Source organism: Ochotona princeps, chromosome 7 (genome assembly GCF_030435755.1).
Source record: "Ochotona princeps isolate mOchPri1 chromosome 7, mOchPri1.hap1, whole genome shotgun sequence".
Classification (NCBI taxonomy): Eukaryota; Metazoa; Chordata; class Mammalia; order Lagomorpha; family Ochotonidae; genus Ochotona; species Ochotona princeps.
This window is the reverse complement of record NC_080838.1, coordinates 82815830-82832810: the sequence shown is the minus strand read 5'-3', so window position 1 is coordinate 82832810 and position 16981 is coordinate 82815830. Positions and strand designations below refer to the sequence as shown.

Below are 16981 nucleotides of genomic sequence, written 5' to 3'. Positions count from 1 at the left end.
TGCACCGTGACATTACTGGAAGATACGACTCAAAGAACAGAAAGGCAAGGCAGGGACCTTCTGGCAGGCACACTGGCAGCGGCTGGAAGCTGGAGCCCGGCTGGGTGTCGTAGGCTGGGAGCTACCTCACCAAGGAGCTGGAAGCACACTGATCCAGCCTGTGCCTGGCTCACTCACCAGGAGTTAGTGTCGGACCTGTGCCTGACTTTTACTTGGCAGTGAAAGGCAAGCTAATTAGGAACTGCAATCACTTGTCACTCAAGTGCAATTAGTTTCCCCACCCCTCCTTTTCCCGGCTTAGCTAACTGGAGAGAGTTCCTGGCTGTGTGTAAAGGACCCATAGTTTCCATTTACATAACGAATCCCAAAGCCACAGTGCTCCAGAGTTCAGTCTCCCCAGCACGCAGAAACCACAAACCATTTTCTAATGTTTAAACGTGAAGAACCAGTGGAGCTTTAACTGCACATTCCTCAGTGGACAAAAGCCACAACAGAGGAGCCGAGGTCAGCAATTAGAGAACAGGAATTCCTACTTTCAAACTCTCCTTACCATGCAATTTTGAAAAGTAGAAACTGGAGTGTTTGTATTAAACATAATTCTCCACCAAGAAACAGAACTTCAAATGCCTCTGGTATATTAAGTAGTTTACATATTTCCTCATGGCAACTCTGTCCCTTCACTTCCTAAAGAAAAACCTTGCTTCATCTTATGTCATTCACAAACTTAATTAATTCCATTTACACACTTGTGGCTGAGCTCAGATGATCCCGAGGAAAATTCCTTTAAAAATTTAAACATAGAACACTGTATGCTGAGAAGAGACGGGTTTTGCTCCTACCTCGTATGGAATGTTTCCTGGAAAAGCAAAAAATACACCCTTTAATGCCAGAGGAGCAGAGGTGCGAGTGGTGCCATAGGGATGCCCCAGCCTGACTCCCGTGAGGCCGAAGCCATGTGTGTGGTGACTTGGCCACCGACAAGCTGGCTCCACCACCACGCTCACACGCAGCGACCCCATGTGCTCTCCCCAGGACAGCAACTCTAGCTGTAGGCCAACTCAGAACCCAAGGAAGCGTGAGTCTGCCCCAGGAAAAATAACCTGTATTCCTTCTGAAAATGGCACTGGCTCTTTAACGGTAATACAAGTTTTATTTGGAAATCGAAGAATCACTAATGGTATCAGATAATCTGACAAATACTGACCTTGAGGGTCAAATTAATAATTTTTTTGAAGATTTATTTATTTTTATTGGCAAGCCAAATTTACAGAGAGAAGGAGAGACAAAGAAAGATTTTCCATCTGCTGGTTCGCTCCCCAAGTGGCAACAACAGCCAGAACTGATCCAAAGCCAGGAACCAATAGCCTCTTCCAGGTCTCCCACACAGGTACAGGGTCCCAAGGCTTTTGGCCATCCTCCATGGCTTTTCCATGACATAAACAGAGCTGGAAGGAAGGTGGAACAGCTGGGATATGAACCAGTGCCCTTTTGGTATCCCGGCACACAAGGTAAGGACTTTAGCCACTAGGCTACCACACCAGGCCACAATTAATAATTTAATTTTCTCAGCATTGTCAGGTTACTTAACAGTGTGAAAATGCACAAAACTTTGGTTCATCACTGTTTAGACTGGAACCGCATGCATCCTTCTCTTTGGTCTACTTACTCTATTGAGCACCAGTACCAGTTCAAGTCCCAGCTTATCCTCCTCCAATGTGGCTCCCTGCCAATGGCCTGAGGAACGCAGCAGAGAACAGTCCAAGCGCTCGGGCTCCTGCCCTCTTGTGGGAAACCCACAGGAAGCTCCTGACATTGCCCAGCCAGCCCTGACCACTGTGGTCATCTGGGCAGTGACACAGGAGACAGAGATCAATCAAGCTCTCTCTGTTTTAATAAATCTTTTTAAAAACACAAAAGAAAAACAGGCATACTAGACTTGGAATACTGCATTTTATAAATCCCAGGTCAATACAACAAGCCCTCGATGAAGCACATATCTGAGTCTGTGGCACAGCAAAGACAAAGGCGCCTTGTGACTAAAGAAAACAAAGTTTGGAAAAGAGCTCATTTGGTCTGTTTGGGCAAATTTTGCTCAGGTGAAGTAACTTAGGTCTTCTTCGATAGAAACAGAAGAATAGTATCCACCACGGTCAGCAGCTTCAGGATTTAACTGAAACACGGAATCCGCAGACCACAGTGCAGCGCCCGACAGACCGACGCTCGGCGCTCCCAGCGCCCCTCCCCACTCACCGGGGCAAGAGGTGTGCGTAGAAGTTACAAACCAGAGATGTCCCACCCTGCTGGAGCTTCACGGAAGCAGCACATGCAAGCGCCTGAGTACACACACACAGCTCGCCTGCACCAGACAACAGTGCCCAGAACGAGGCAGACAGGCTTGTCCCGCCTTCCATCAGCCATCTGACATCTGGCCTCCAATACAAGATGTATCAATCGATTTCAGGCTCTTTTATTCCACTCCCCAGCAGAGCCTCAGGGCCTGAAGGCCAAGGCAGCAGACCCAAGGCAATGACAGTAGAGAAGGCTGGCCTGCAGCACAAGAACACAGAACAGCCACTGTGGCAGCACAGAAGCTCTGCACAGCTTTCAGGAACTTCTCCCTAGGATCCCAGAACTCTACCATAAGTAATAAGGAAATAAGGACTGGCACTGTGGTACAGCCACCTCTACCTGTGACACCTCTACCTGTGACACCAACATCCCATGTGGGCAACAGTTCTAGTCCCAGTGGCTCTACTCTGATCCAGCAGCCCGCTAATGGCCTGGGGATGCCGCGGAGCGGAGTCCAAGGCCTGGGGCCTCTGCATCCATAGGGCAGACTGACTTCTCTCTTTGCATTGGTCAAGCTCTGGCTGCTGCAGCTACTGGGGAGTTAATCAAGGATGAAGGGCTCTGTCTCTCCTTTTCTCTGTACCTCTGCCTTTCAAGATAAAACTTTAGAAATTTTTAAATTGTCTTTTCTTTAAAGATTTGTTTTTTATTTTTATTGCAAAGTCAGATATACAGAGAGGAGGAGAGACAGAGAGGAAGATCTTCCATCCAATGATTCACTCCCCAAGTCATTGCAGTGGCTGGAGCTGCACCAACCCAAAGCCAGGAGCTTCTTTTGGGTCTCCCACGCGGGTGCAGGGTCCCAAGGCTTTGGGCCGTCCTCCACTGCTCTCCCAGGCCACAAGCAGGGAGCTGGATGGGAAGCAAGGCTGCCAGGATTAGAACCAGTGCCCATAAGGGATCCCAGCACATTCAAGGTGACAACTTTAGCCACTAGGCCACTGCGCCAGGCCCTAAATTCTCATTAAAATAAGAAGGAACAGTGTTTTTACGTAAACTGTTTTCAATAGCAGATCTATTCCCACGATCTGAGAACCTGAAACGCAAAATGACATGTCTGTGTTTCCTGCACTTCCCCCATGTTCATCCACTTCCCCAGCTTCTCAGGGGCCTGAGCCCTCTGTGAGGCAGCATCCAGCAGGGCTTCTCCAGGTACCCCCTTACACTAACATATTGGACCAGACGCGCTTCTAATTTCAGACTGGGGGCGGGAGTGGAACTATCTGCATATACAGAGTGAGATACTTTGGGAATGGGACAACTAAACTTGACATCGTTAGGTTGCACACAGAGTGTACACAGTCTGAAGGCCATTTCATGCAGTTTGTGACTGTGCCTGCACTGCGACCACCTCTTCCACTCGTGCCTCCACCTCAGTGCTCAAGATGTGTCCTATCTGGAGCAGTTACGGCTTCCAGCACAGAGAATGGGAACACTGAACCTGCACAGGCCCCAGGTGGAGCAGTACGTGCCAAGTGGCTGACACGTCCAACCACAGACGAGGCTTTCCATACTTGGTCATGGGATCTGGAGAGCCCAAGCCCAGAGGGGTCTTTCCCAGTCGTGTTGACCACAGGTCTCTCAGGAGAGTCCCGCACTCTTGCAGGCAGTGGGGATACAGCAGTGAGCAAACCTCACAGATCCCTGCTCTCCCAGGACTCTTGTCGGGAGTTCTCTCCACGACCCTAGGAGAGGAGGCATTTATTGATAGTGCCCAGTGCAGAGGCACAAACGAAACGGGGGCAGTCATGCGGAGCCAGGATGGACAAAACCGGCCTCCCTGCGGAAGAAGACCGGCATCCAGAAGCCGTGTCCCAACGCCCAGAAGAACATTCCAAGGCAGGGACATGGAGGCAGGCCCCAGCACACCCCGCAGGAGGAACAGCAAGGAAGCTTGCACAGCAGCTGGAGCAGAGTGAATAAACACGTGGTCAAAGAGGGCCTGGAAAGCAGATGGGGCAGGGCACAGGAGGGCCTCTGGCTTTCACAGGTCTGTGGGAGCCAGGGGAGAGGAGGGCAGTAGGCTGAGCAGGTGCGCAGGCGCAGGGTCAAGCCAAGACGGCATCGCCCAGCAGCGATGCAGACACTGAGGGCAGGCCTCACGGTGCAGAAAGGGCTCGAGGGCAAGGATGTGGCGCTGGGGTGGAGCTCACTAACCCACTGACAGAGGAGAGCTAGAGAGTCCAGCTGAAAACATTCCCAAACCCCAGGAAGTGAGGCTCAGGGCCCAGGACCAGGCGGAATGCCGCTGGCATCTGTAGTTCTCAAAGAAACAGCCCTTTGTTAAAAAACAAAAAAATTAACCATAACTGCATTGCCAAGGCTTACAGTACAGTGAGACCTGGGATTTGAAGATTATCCAATCGCAGACACAAGTGTGCCAAGCACACGTCTGTCCGCATCTCAGCGCTAAGCTCGACCTGCATTCTAACTTGACTGCAAAGCTCTGGCAGGTGCTGCGGGAAGCAACGGCGGTTTTCATTCTCTAGCGGATGTGCAAATACAGGGGAAAGCTGTGATTTATTTCAATTCTTGTCTGCCAACAAATTAGCACAGTGCCCTCACGATTCCAAGCAGCTGGAGAAAACCACTATTATTCCCCTAATGACTGTGTTACATGTTTATTTGCTTGCAGTTACCTCACTACCCACCCCCGCTCTTTGATAGGCTGACTTCCAGTCCCCCTATTTCATGACTGCTCTCCTCGAAGCTTTCTTCTTTATTCAGGGCCTGGGGAACTCATCTCTGCCCTTGAGCACACAACAGCACTCCCATCTTCAGATGGCACTCAAAGCTGAAGCCAGGATGCAATGCAAAGGACACTCAGAGAAGACAAAGGCACGTCCCGAAGAACAATGTGGAGTGCTCAGAGCCAGGCACTCAGGAAGGAGGCCTGCACTGTGGCACAGCAAATGAAACCACCACCTGTGATGCCAGCATCCCATGCAAGTGCAGGTATGTGTCCCAGCTGCTCCACTTTCAATCCAGCTTCCTGCCAATACACTTGGGAAAGCAGCAGAGGATGGCCCAAGCACTGGACCCTACAGCCACCTGGGAGACCAGGATGAAGTTTTAGGCCCTTGGTTTCAACTTGGCCCAGATCTCACTGCTGTAGCCACTTGGGAGAGAGAACAAGCGGATGGAACATCTCTCTCTCTGTGTCTCTATCTCCACCTCTCTCTCTTCTCTATAACTTTATTTTTCAAGTAAAAAAGTAAATAAATGGGGCCTGGCGTGATAGCGCAGCGGATAGAGTCCTCGCCTTGATCGCACTGGGATCGCATATGGGTGCCAGTTCTAATCCCAGCAGCTCCACTTCCCATCCCTGCTTGTGATCTGGGAAAACAGTCAAAGATGACCCAAAGCCTTGGGACCCTGCACCCATGTGGGAGACCCAGAAGAGCTCCTGGCTTCGGTTTGGCTCAGCTCCAGCCGTTGTGGCAACTTGGGCAGTGAACTATTGGATGGAAGATCTTCCTGTCTCTCCTCCTCTCTGTATATCCGCCTTTCCAATAAAAATAAATAAATCTTAAAAAAAGTAGGGCCCGTGGCATGGCCTAGCGGCTAAAGTCCTCACCTTGAACACACCAGATTCCCATATGGGCGCAGGTTCTAATCCCGACAGCTCCACTTCCCATCCAGCTCCCTGCTTGTGGCCTGGGAAAGCAGTTGAGGATGGCCCAAAGCTTTGGGACCCTGTACCCGCGTGGGTGACCTGGAAGAGGTTCCAGGTTCCCAGCTTTGGATCGGTGCGCACTGGCTGTTGTGGCTCACTTGCGGAGTGAATCATTGGACGAAAGATCTTCCTCTCTGTCTCTCTTCTCTGTATATCTGACTTTGTAATAAAAATAAAAAATAAATAAATCTTTTTAAAAAAAGGAGTGAATAAATGAATTGTATACACATGCATACACACACACTGCCTTTCAAGTAAATGAATTAAAAGTTAAAAGCTTGGGCACGGCACACAGCCTAGTGGATTAAGTCCTCCCCTTGCACGTGCCAGGATCCCACATGGGCACTGGTTCTAATCCCAGTGGCCCTGCTTCCCTTCCAGCTCCCTGCCTATCGCCTGGGAATGCAGTCAAGGACGGCCCAAAGCTTTGCACCCGAGTGGGAGACCTGGAGGAAGCTCCTGGCTCCTGGCTTCGGATCAGCTCAGTTCCAGCCTTTTGAGGCCACTTAGAGAGTGAAAAAGCAGACAGAAGATCTTTCTCTCTGACTTTCTTTTTCTCTTTAAGTCTGGCTTTCCAAAAAATAAATAAATAAATAATAACAACAACAATAAACCTTAAAATAGGAAAAACAGAATTAAACATGTTTATTTGGTACAAATTTTGACACATGTATATAGTCTTCAACGAATTCCTGGAAACTGCATATTATGAAAAACTATGCATGGATTTCAAAATTTATTCTTACATTTTGTCTCATCATGCTTCTACAACTCCGCTTTGTTTTCTGTTCTCTGGTTGTAAATTCAACTGCTCTCATTTTACAAACTTCCCCAGGGAACCCAGTTGTTCTTTGTGTAACAGTCTGAGGCCTCTGCAGAAGCAGAAGGCAGCAGTGAGGCCAGACACAGCTCTAAGCACCCACTTCGCAGCACCTGTCACCCGAGCTGCTCCACTGCATCGCCCTCCCCGCCCATAAATTATGCAGACTCCACTGCATGGAGGCATGCAAATTCAAAATGCTAATTCATAGTACGCACCCAAAACAGTGTTTGCCACACAGAAACTCTTCTACAAGTATGTGGTACTATTAATAAGCGTATCTGCTATTTTTTTGTTTCTTTTTTTGAATGAAGATTAACATACTTAACTCTACAGTCAAGAGTTACAGAGAGAAAAGAAGAGACAGATTTTTTGATCTACTGGTTCACTCCCCAAACGGCCACAATGGCCACAGCTCAGCCAAGCTGAGAGTCAGGAGCTTCTCCCGGGTCTCCCACATGGGTGCGGGGGGCCAAGGCCTTGGGTCATTCTCAGCTGATCTCCCAGCCACCAACAGGGAGCTGGATTGGAAGTGAGGCAGTGGGGACTAGAAGTGGTGCACATATGTATATTGGCATCACAAGTGGAGGCTGCGTTAGGAATGACCCAGGACAAATCCGGGAACCTGGAACCCTACCCAGGTTTCCCACACGGGTGTTAGGATCCCAGGTACCAGGGCATCATGTACTGCTTTCTCAGGTGCATTAGTAGTGAGCTACGTTAGAAGTGGAGCAGCTTGGAGAAGCATAGTAGCATATCATGCTAATCTTTTGCTTGCAAATGCTGGCATCCTATATGGGCAATAATTTGTGTCCCAGCTGTTCCCTGCTTGTGGTCTAGGAAAGCAGCAGCGAATGCCCAAGGCCTTGGGACCCTCTACTAACCTGGGAGATGGAAGGAAGTTTCTTGATCCCAACTTCAGATCCATTGTGACCATTTGGGGAACCACTCTTGGCCCTTGTACCCTTGTTTGGCTCAATGGGACTCGGCAGTGTTTTTACTGAAGTCAGGGAACAAACATGACTCCCCAGATAAAATTAGGAAGCAGCTTTGCTTTGTGTTCCTAGTCCAAAGATACAGGTGCGGGGTGGTTAGGACAGGACCCGTGTTCTGGGTCCGTATCCAGCTCTACCTCCCAGAATTCCTGAGTACCTTTTCCTTCAGTTTCCTTACATATGGAATAGGGAAATAACACCAAGGGAATAACACCATCTGTTCGCTGGGTCGCTGCAAACTTAAAATGACATTTCTAACATCAGATGTCTTGGGGTGTCTCATGGCAGGAGTGAGGCCATCGGGCCATCTCCTCTGCACAATCCACTTCATCAGGCTCTGATCAATCCAGTTCATACACAGTCATCCACACCAGCCCTCTCCTGCTCTTTAAACCCATCAAGACAAGATCAAGTCCAACTTCAACGTTTTCACAAGGCTCCTTGGACCTGCAAAACCCACATCTACCTCCTACAGTACTTTAAGAGACAGAATTCAGACCAGACACATCAATCTGATTTCATATCATTTCTAACTGCACCTGCTGTAAACCATTACTTCTCCATAAGACAGCACCAAGTACAAAATGTTAAAGGCAAAAGGATATTTTTTATTCATCCCCGTCCTTCCTATAAATTAGCCTAGAGTAAGATTAAAGTAGCTCCTTAACTACTAACCTACGAATGGCCATTAAACAGCTTGAAGTACGCCAGTAAGAATCACTTTTGCACCCACAGAACTCCACGTGTGTAGACCTTGGCTTGCACTGCATGCACACGCAGACAGAAAGTCTAGAACCTGTCATTGTCTTCCCACACTGCCCAACCACGCCAGGCATCCAATAAATGTCACTAATCACCCACAAAAAAGCTCAACACTTCAGGAACTTCCACTTAGATGAAAATACCACAGGAAATTCCAAATGTGTGCTGCTGTTAAAAATTGAAACCATAATGCCAAAAGATATGGTTGTGTTTAAAAATATGAAACACAAAGATAACACAAACATGCTGTGACTCAGAGGCTTCTTTCCTGTAACACTAAGACTCTGTTAAGAGCAGAGGGGTGGTGCGTAAGAATAATTCTCACGAGAATGTTGATAAGGAAGACCCAATTAGGATAGTGAGCACAGCACTGCGTTACTGCTTCTGAAAGAAAAATGTATTATTTTTGAAACCCTGCAAAACTTAAAGCACACCATCTTTCTCTGATGTCTCTGAGCATGTGAAAAAACAAGAAATAAAAATGTTGGCGCTGGCGCCATGGCACAGCAAGTTAAGCCTCAGACTGTGGTATCAGCTTTCCATATGGGCATAGATTCAAGGGAAAAGAGCAGAATATGGCTCAAGTGCTTGGGCCCATTCACCCACAGGGGAGACTCAATAGAACCTCCTGGGTCTGATGCCATGCTCAGCAGGCTACTCCTCTGCATACACGAGCCAACATTCCATACAGGCATCACTTCGTGTCCCAAATGCTCCACTTACAATCCAGCTCCCTATCATGACCTGGGAAAGCAGCGGAAGGTGGCTCGAGGCCTTGGGACTCTTCACCCATCTAGGAGAACCAGAAGAAACTCCTAGTTCCTGTTTTAGATCAACTCTGACTACTGCAGCCATTTGGAAAGTGAACCAACAGAGGGAAGATCTCTCTCTCTCTGTTTCTCCTTCTGCTTTCTTTTTTAAGGTCTATTTTATTATTATTTTTTTTTGATGATCTTTACATAGTTGATTAGGGCTCAAAGGGTCAAGGGTTACAGGAGACCATTGTTTCCACATTCTCTTTTTTCTTTCCTGTGTCTGGGGGAAGATGAGAGACAAAGGAAGAAGTCACACCCAGTCTCCCAACCATCCCAAGGTCCCCAATGTGCCGCATGCTCTGAGGGCACTGCTCATGTGGTTTTCATAGTTCAACTGTTCTGAATTGCTGTCAATCTCGCCATTCCAAGCACAATGAAATCTCTCCAGAATCCACTGGCTGACATAGTCAACCTTAGTATCTTCACTTACTCAGATTTCCACTGCCAACACATGGCTGGGGTAGTTGATCGATTTGTTCTGTCCTCTTTGCTCTGTCATGGTACCAGGTGTCCTACGCAGGTTCCAATGGACTGCCATATCTTGCATGTGCACCTGGATATGCTGTCCTCTGCTCCGTCTGAGCCTCTGAGGAGGCCCAGCTTTGACACATGATTTCCACAGTCAGACCGTGGAACCCACACTTCTCTTCATGGTTGGGGTTCTGAGATCAGCAATTCAGTTGGAGGGATGCCAAAGAAACTTTGTTTGAAGTGATCCCAGATGAGATTCTTGTGTGTGCTTGCCAGTACAGGGTCTGGCACCGTCCATTGCCCCAGTCAGCCTGTGCATATGCTGGTGGTTGCAGTTGCTGCATCCAGCCCCATCTTCTACACAAACCAAATGGTGCTGGAGCCCATTACAATCCTGCCCACCACTCACTTGGCAGTGTAAACCAGTGGGCGCTTCAGCCTAGTTGGGGTGACTGCCAATAAACCTCACGAGGTCCGACCCCTGCCCAGGTTCCCATGCTTGCCAGTATGAACAGCAAACTGGTCCAGTCTGTCCCACATCCCATGCAGCTCCCATACATGTCAATGGGCATTGACTGAAACCTAATTCAACCCAACCAGCCCCACTATCCAGCCCACACACCTGCTGATGCCTGCCACAGCCTTGGTTTTCATGTTCACCAGACAGAGTGGCAGCTCAGGAAAGAGGTGCCCACTGTTTCCCTACTGGCCCACTTGCACTCCCAGATCTTGCACTCTCCGGGAAGTTCTGCAGTTTGGCTAGACAGATTTAGCTTCCTGTTGCCAGCATCTGCCTGCTGATGCTACAGCAAAGCCCAACCAACCCTTACCCAACTTATGCTTGCACCAGCAGGAACAGCCAACCCAGCCTGGCTTTTTCCTGGTTCAGCTCACATGAGGTCAACAGGTGTTGTAGCCCTGCCCAGTCAGGTCTGCCCATATCCCAGCTCACACTCTCCAGAGGGAGTGATGATCCAGCAGAAGAACCCATGCTGCCCTACTACCAGCTTTGCCCCCTCCCCCACAGGTGCCGCAGCCTGGTCTGGCATGGCCTGCATCCTCTCAGGTTTTGCCAGCGGATGCCGCAGCCTGGTCTGGCTTTGTCACTACAAATTCCAGCTCAGGTTGGTGGGGGCTACAGTCTAGGCCAGCCCAGCCGGCACCCAATTCAAACCCTCATGTGTACTGGTTTATGTTGCGACCAAACCCAGCCTGACACACACTACTTTCTGGTGCTTAGATTCACCAGCAGGTGAAATGAACTGGCCCTGCCTGGTTCACCCTCAACATGCACCAAATGTATGCCAGTGCGTTCCATTCCCTGGCCTGGTCTGGGCTACTCCCTGTCTTGGTTCTTTTAGTCACCTGCAGGGACTATGTCGTGACAGAGGAGTTCCCAAGCTCCTCCATCAGAACCTCTCCCAATGCCAGATCTCACACCCATCAGTGATTCCAGGGCCAGCCCTACTTAGTTGGCCTTCTGTCCTAGCAGGAACAGTGGCCTTTCCTGATTGACCTTCACCCATTCTGGTTCTTGCTATTGGGTGCTACAGCCCAGCCAAGCCTGGTCCACACACAGACACAGCTCACACATGGTTCAGCAGGGGCAGAGACCTAGTCCAGCCCATCCTACACCTACCCTGGTTTGCACAAGCACCAGTCTGGCGAATCCCAGACCCAGTCCACATTTGTGCCGAGGGACACTGCAGCCATGTCTAGACCAGACCACAACCCCAAATCGGGCGCTCAAGCTCACCAGTGGGACCTACAACTCACTTAGGGCGTTCCCTTAACTCCCCAACCAGGACAATCCCAGCCACAGATCTTGTGTGTGCCACTGGTTGCTCTGACGCAGCTTGGCATAATTTCTCACCTGTCATGAGCTTTGCTTTTGGATGCTGTAGCCTGGCCTTCCCCAGCCTGCCTCCAGTTCCAACTCTCACTGGTGAGTGCTGGAACCTGACCCTGCTCAGTCTGCTTCCATCCCAGGCTCATGCAAACTGGCAGGTGTGACAGCCTAGCCTGGCATGACCTGCGCTCCAGCCAGGTTTCTGCACTTGCCAGTGAGCTAAGGTTTGCTCGGCCCTGACCAGTCCGCCTTTTTCCAAAACCTACCCATACACTTACCAGTGGATGGAGCTATCTTGCCCAGCCTGCCCAACACCTAGGTCTGCACCATGTGCTCACCAGTGGGAGCTGCGACCCCAAAAGGGGAGTCGCTCAGGTTCTCCCACTTGGCCCACTCCCAGACCCAGAGCTCACATGCTCCAGCAAGTGCTAGGCCCTTGCCCAGCATAACCTGTCCCTCCATCTTGGCATTTGTATGAGCTGGTGGATGTTGCAGCCCAGCCCGTCTCACACTGTTTTAGGATGCACATGCAGCTGCTGCAGCCTGGACCTGCCCAGCCTGTTTTCAGCTCCAGCACCCATCAGTATCAGTGGGTTCCACGGTCACTCTTAGCTCAGCCCATCACTACCACAACTCTTAAGCTAACCAGCAGGACTTGCATTTCCACAGGGTTGGGCTCACTTATCGCCCACAGAATCTACCCCTGGACCTGGTTCTCTCACGTGCTGGTTAGTGTCATGGATCTGCCTAATGTGACCCGTCCCCAGTTCCAACACTCAGTCAGGTACTGGGGTCTAACCCTAACAGCCAGGCCCCCAGCCCTAGCATTCATGTAGCTTGGCATGAGGAGGTCAGCAATGATCCATGCTAACAGCCCATCTCAGGACTTCCATGTGGGCTGGTGAATCAGTCTGACCTATACAGATCTTACGGACTCTCCCTTCAAAACCACCAGGTCTCAGTCCCCTCACTTACCTGCAAGTTCAGTGACCCCATCGTTGGGTGTCCCTCAGGATTTACTCCTCACCTACAGACACAGTGGTCTTATCCATGGATGTCCTCAGGCAGCAGTTACATACCCCAAAGACCCTTTAGCTTGCAGCCAGTGGATGGTGGCCAGTGCCACTTGACAAGCTAGCCACCAAAGCCCCAGACTCGCTCACCACATGGTAGAGGTGGCCGTGGCCAGGGTCCCAAGTACTGCGTCCATTTTGGTTCAGATACCTCCAGCAGCTGCCACGCTGCTGGAAGCTTCCTCCACCAAGTCCCATCTACGCAGGCCAAAACACCTAACTTCCAGGTTGGTGTGCTTCTGGAGGCCCACCGAGCTGCCCTCCCTCAAGGAAGCCAGTGTGTTTGGCTGTTTGTACCTGCACCAAGGTAGAAAATCCTCCAAGCTGAGGGGTCTTGAAGGCCCACCGCAAGAGTCCCTTCCCCAGGGCAGCATGCAGCTCCAAGATCTATTTATTCTTATTGGAAAGTCAGATATACTGAGAGGAGGAGAGACAGAGAGGAAGATCTTCCACCCACTAATTCACTCCCCAAGTGGCTGCAACGGCCAGAGCTGAGCTGATTCAAAGTCAGGAGCTAGGAGTTAATTCTGGGTTGCCCACATAAGTGCAAGGTCCCAAGGCTTTGGACCGCCCTTGACTGCTTTCCCAGGCCACAGGCAGGGAGCTGGAAGGGAAGTAGGGCTGTTGGGATTGGAATCTGCACCCATAGGGGCCCAAAGTGGTATCCTAGGGCTAAAGTCCTTGCCTTGAACATGCCTGGATCCCACATGGCAGCCAGTTCTAATACTGGCAGCTCCACTTCCCATCTAGCTCCCTGCTTGTGCCCTGGGAAAGCAGTCAAGGACGGCCCAAACCCTTGGGACCCAGTACCCACGTGGGAGACCCAGAAGAAGCTCCTGGCTCCTGGATTTGGATAGCTGCAGCTCTGGTCATTGTGGCCACTTGGGGAGTAAATCATTGGATGCAAGAGCTTCCTCTCTTTCTTCCTCTCTGTATCTGTCTTTCCAATAAAAATAGATAAATCTTAAAAAAAAAAAAAAAAAAAAAACCGCACCCATATGGGATCCTTGCATGTGCAAGGCGAGGACTTTAGCCACTAGGATACCAAACTGGGCCCTTTGTTTCTCTTTGTAAATCTACCTTTCCAGTGAAAATAAATAAATCTTAAAAAAAAAAAAAAAGCAGCAGCAGCTCCCAGATTCAGACTGACCCAGTTCCAGTGAGGAATGAACCGGGAATGGAAGAGCTCTCCCCTCAACTCTCCTTCTCCTTCTGCTGTAACTCTGCCATTCAAATAAAAATATCTTCAAATAGAACCAAAGAAAAGCTTCTCCCATGCATAGCCACAAGGGGCTCACTTCTCTGGTATGAGATGTCACTGCCCCCAGGGCACATGGCTGCTTCTCATTTGAGAAAGTCAACAGGGAAATAGAACTTGCAGGAGCCTCAGCGCGGCCTGTGGGCAGCATCCGAGAGAGAGACGGGGATGCAGGAGCTGAGCTCCCGTGACCCCCGGAAGGAGCTTCACCGCAGCCTGGCCACACAGCTGCCACAGCCATACTTTCTACTTACTGGTGTGTGTGCTGGAATTGCCCATTTCCAAATCGTGAACCAATGCCTCTTCCTAAGTGCTGTTCAGTAGGAATGGTTCAATGACACCTGCTGCTCCCTGCCTGCTTTCTGCAGGGACACTGTGCAGCAGCAGAGGTGGGAGGAGGTAGAAGGATGAAAGATCAGAAACATTCTTGTAGCTTACTCGGCTTGTGCGAGGCAGCCCGGTGCAACCACGTTCTGCCCACCTCCAGCAGCCTGCAGCGCCGTGAGCTCCACCATGTCAACCATCACATCATTCGTGTGGCCAGGCAGCTGGGGAAGCACCGAGATGATCTTCTCCACCAAGTTGTCTCCATGATGTCCCACGGCACCTGGTGAAGCAGAGCAAGGAAATATCAATCCAGAGGAGGGAATGCCAGCTGGACAAAGGGCTCCCGCGCCTCTTGCCTCAAGAACAACAGTCCCTTCGAGCTTCAGTTCCTGGGCAGGACTGCACGCTGCACATGAGCAGAAGGTCGACTGCGTTTCAAATTCCATCCTCCTCCCTGCCACAGTCCCTTCTAGCTTCAACCCCCGCACCCAGCACAGTACTACACAGAGTAAGCTTCAGTAAGAACTTGCTGAATAAAGAAAATACTGTGCCAGGCACAACAGCGTAGCGGCTAAGGTCCTCGCCTTGAACACGCTGGGATTCCATATGGGCACTGGTTCTAATCCCGGCAGCTCTGCTTCCCATCCAGCTCCCTGCTTGTGATCTGGGAAAACAGTCAAAGATGGCCCAAAGCCTTGGGACCCTGCACCTGCGTGGGAGACCCGGAAGAGTTCCTGGTTCCTGGCTTCAGATTGGCTCAGCTCCAGTCGTTGCGGCTGCTTGAGGAGTCAATCATAGGACAGAAGACCTTCCTCTCTGTCTCACCTCCTCTCTGTATATCTGCCTTTCCAATAAAAATAAATAAATAAATCTTAAAAAAAAAAAAGTCAGTGAAGCCAGCACTGTGGCATAGCGCGTAAACCTGCTGCCTGTAGTGCCAGCTTTCCATGCCAGTTCAAGTCCTGGCCACTATACTTTCAACCCAGCTCCCTGCTACTGGCCTGGGAAGGCAGCAGAGGATGACTCAAGTCTTTAGGCCCCTGCAGCCACATAGGAGACCCAGATTAAGTTCTTCCTTCCTGACTTCAAACTAGTCTAACCTGTCTGTTGGAGCCATCTGACAAGCGAACAGCAAAACAAAGATTTCTCTCTAATTGCCTATCTCTACTTCTTTCAAATAAATAAATCTTTTTAATAAAACACAACACAGTCAAGTACATATGAGGAAACTTCAGAAAGTCCATGAAAACATAGAATTAGAATAAGTCTATTTTGGTGCAAAAGATTTTAAAATCCATGCACAGCTTTTACAAAATATACACTTTCTATAAACTTTCTGAAGAATTATCATGAACAAGGATTTCGATTTTCTGTGTAATGAAAACAGACATCTTTTAACTCTATTTTGCATGAACTTCTAGAAGCGCTCTAACAATGTCACAGGGAGACACTACGCTGAATTGTTGAAGCTCGTTTGGCTTTTCCTTCACTCATGCAGACACACAGATCTGCACACACCAAGGGAGCGGGCAAGAACAGCGCACCTGCTCCCGGGTGGTCTGCCCAGCACCATGAGACAGTCACCAAGATCAGCCAGAAAACCACAGACAGGGAGTTCGACCTTGGGGCTTGGGCGCAAGGACCTCCCAACACATGGGTGTGAGATCTGGCACTGGGAGAGGTTCTGATGGAGGAGCTTGGGAACTCCTCTGTCACGACATAGTCCCTGCAGGTGACTAAAAGAACCAAGACAGGGAGTAGCCCAGACCAGGCCAGGGAATGGTACCCACCAGCAGGCAGTGGGCCTGGAGAGCAGGGCATGAGGGCAGGTCAGCGGGACCCCAGGTTGGAGAAGAGAGTAGAGCAGGCCCCACGTGACCTTGGCAACAGCAGTGAGGGACGGGACTTTCAGCAGTGTGCTGGAAAGGCGTTAGAGCACAGGGAATCGGCACACAGCAGGTCGGATTTAGGTTTCCAGGGCACCAAACCAGTAGAAAGTGCCTGAGAAACCAGCTGAAGTGCCTGCTTACCTGCGTATCTTTCATGCTTCTTAAACCCTTGTAAGCGACCCTGATGGCTTAGGACATCAACAACTGCTCTTTGCTCAGCAACATGAATAGGTTTGATACAGAATCCCTGCTTGACCCTGACACAGAAATGTTCAGGCAGCATCAGCAAGTAAGAGCCTAACAGAAGTGGAATCCAGCAGGGACAAAAGGAGGGATGGTAGCTAGACCCAGTAACAGTGACAGTGATCCTGACACCCATATCAGAAATCCCAGGTTGAACACCCAGCTCCAACCCCCCAGCCCTGCTTCGTGCTCACACAGACCCCAGGACACAGCAGGATGTCTCAGGTCGCAGTGAGCCTGGCCCGCTCTTCTGAGACTGGTCTGTGTTTGGGACGCCCACCCTCTACCCTGCTCCAGCCCTGGCTGTTGCTGGCATCTGGGAGGGAACCAGTAGAAAAGGGCTCTCTGTCTCATCTTCTCAAATATAAACTGAAAGTCTTTTTCAAAGAAATATTGGAGCAAATGTCTACAGAGAGAACACAGACGACTCGCAGATCTGCTAAGAAAATGAAGC

At 50.0% G+C, this 16981-nt stretch overlaps 1 protein-coding gene across 1 annotated transcript in view; it reads right to left on the bottom strand.

The window, feature by feature from the left end:
• The window catches only part of SCFD2 (sec1 family domain containing 2), a 270254-nt gene that overhangs the window by 250256 nt on the left and 3017 nt on the right, over positions 1-16981 (bottom strand). The window contains exon 2 of the mRNA XM_058667314.1: positions 14507-14675. Within this exon, the coding sequence (XP_058523297.1) occupies positions 14507-14675 (169 nt within the window). The remainder of the gene's footprint in view (positions 1-14506; positions 14676-16981) is intronic.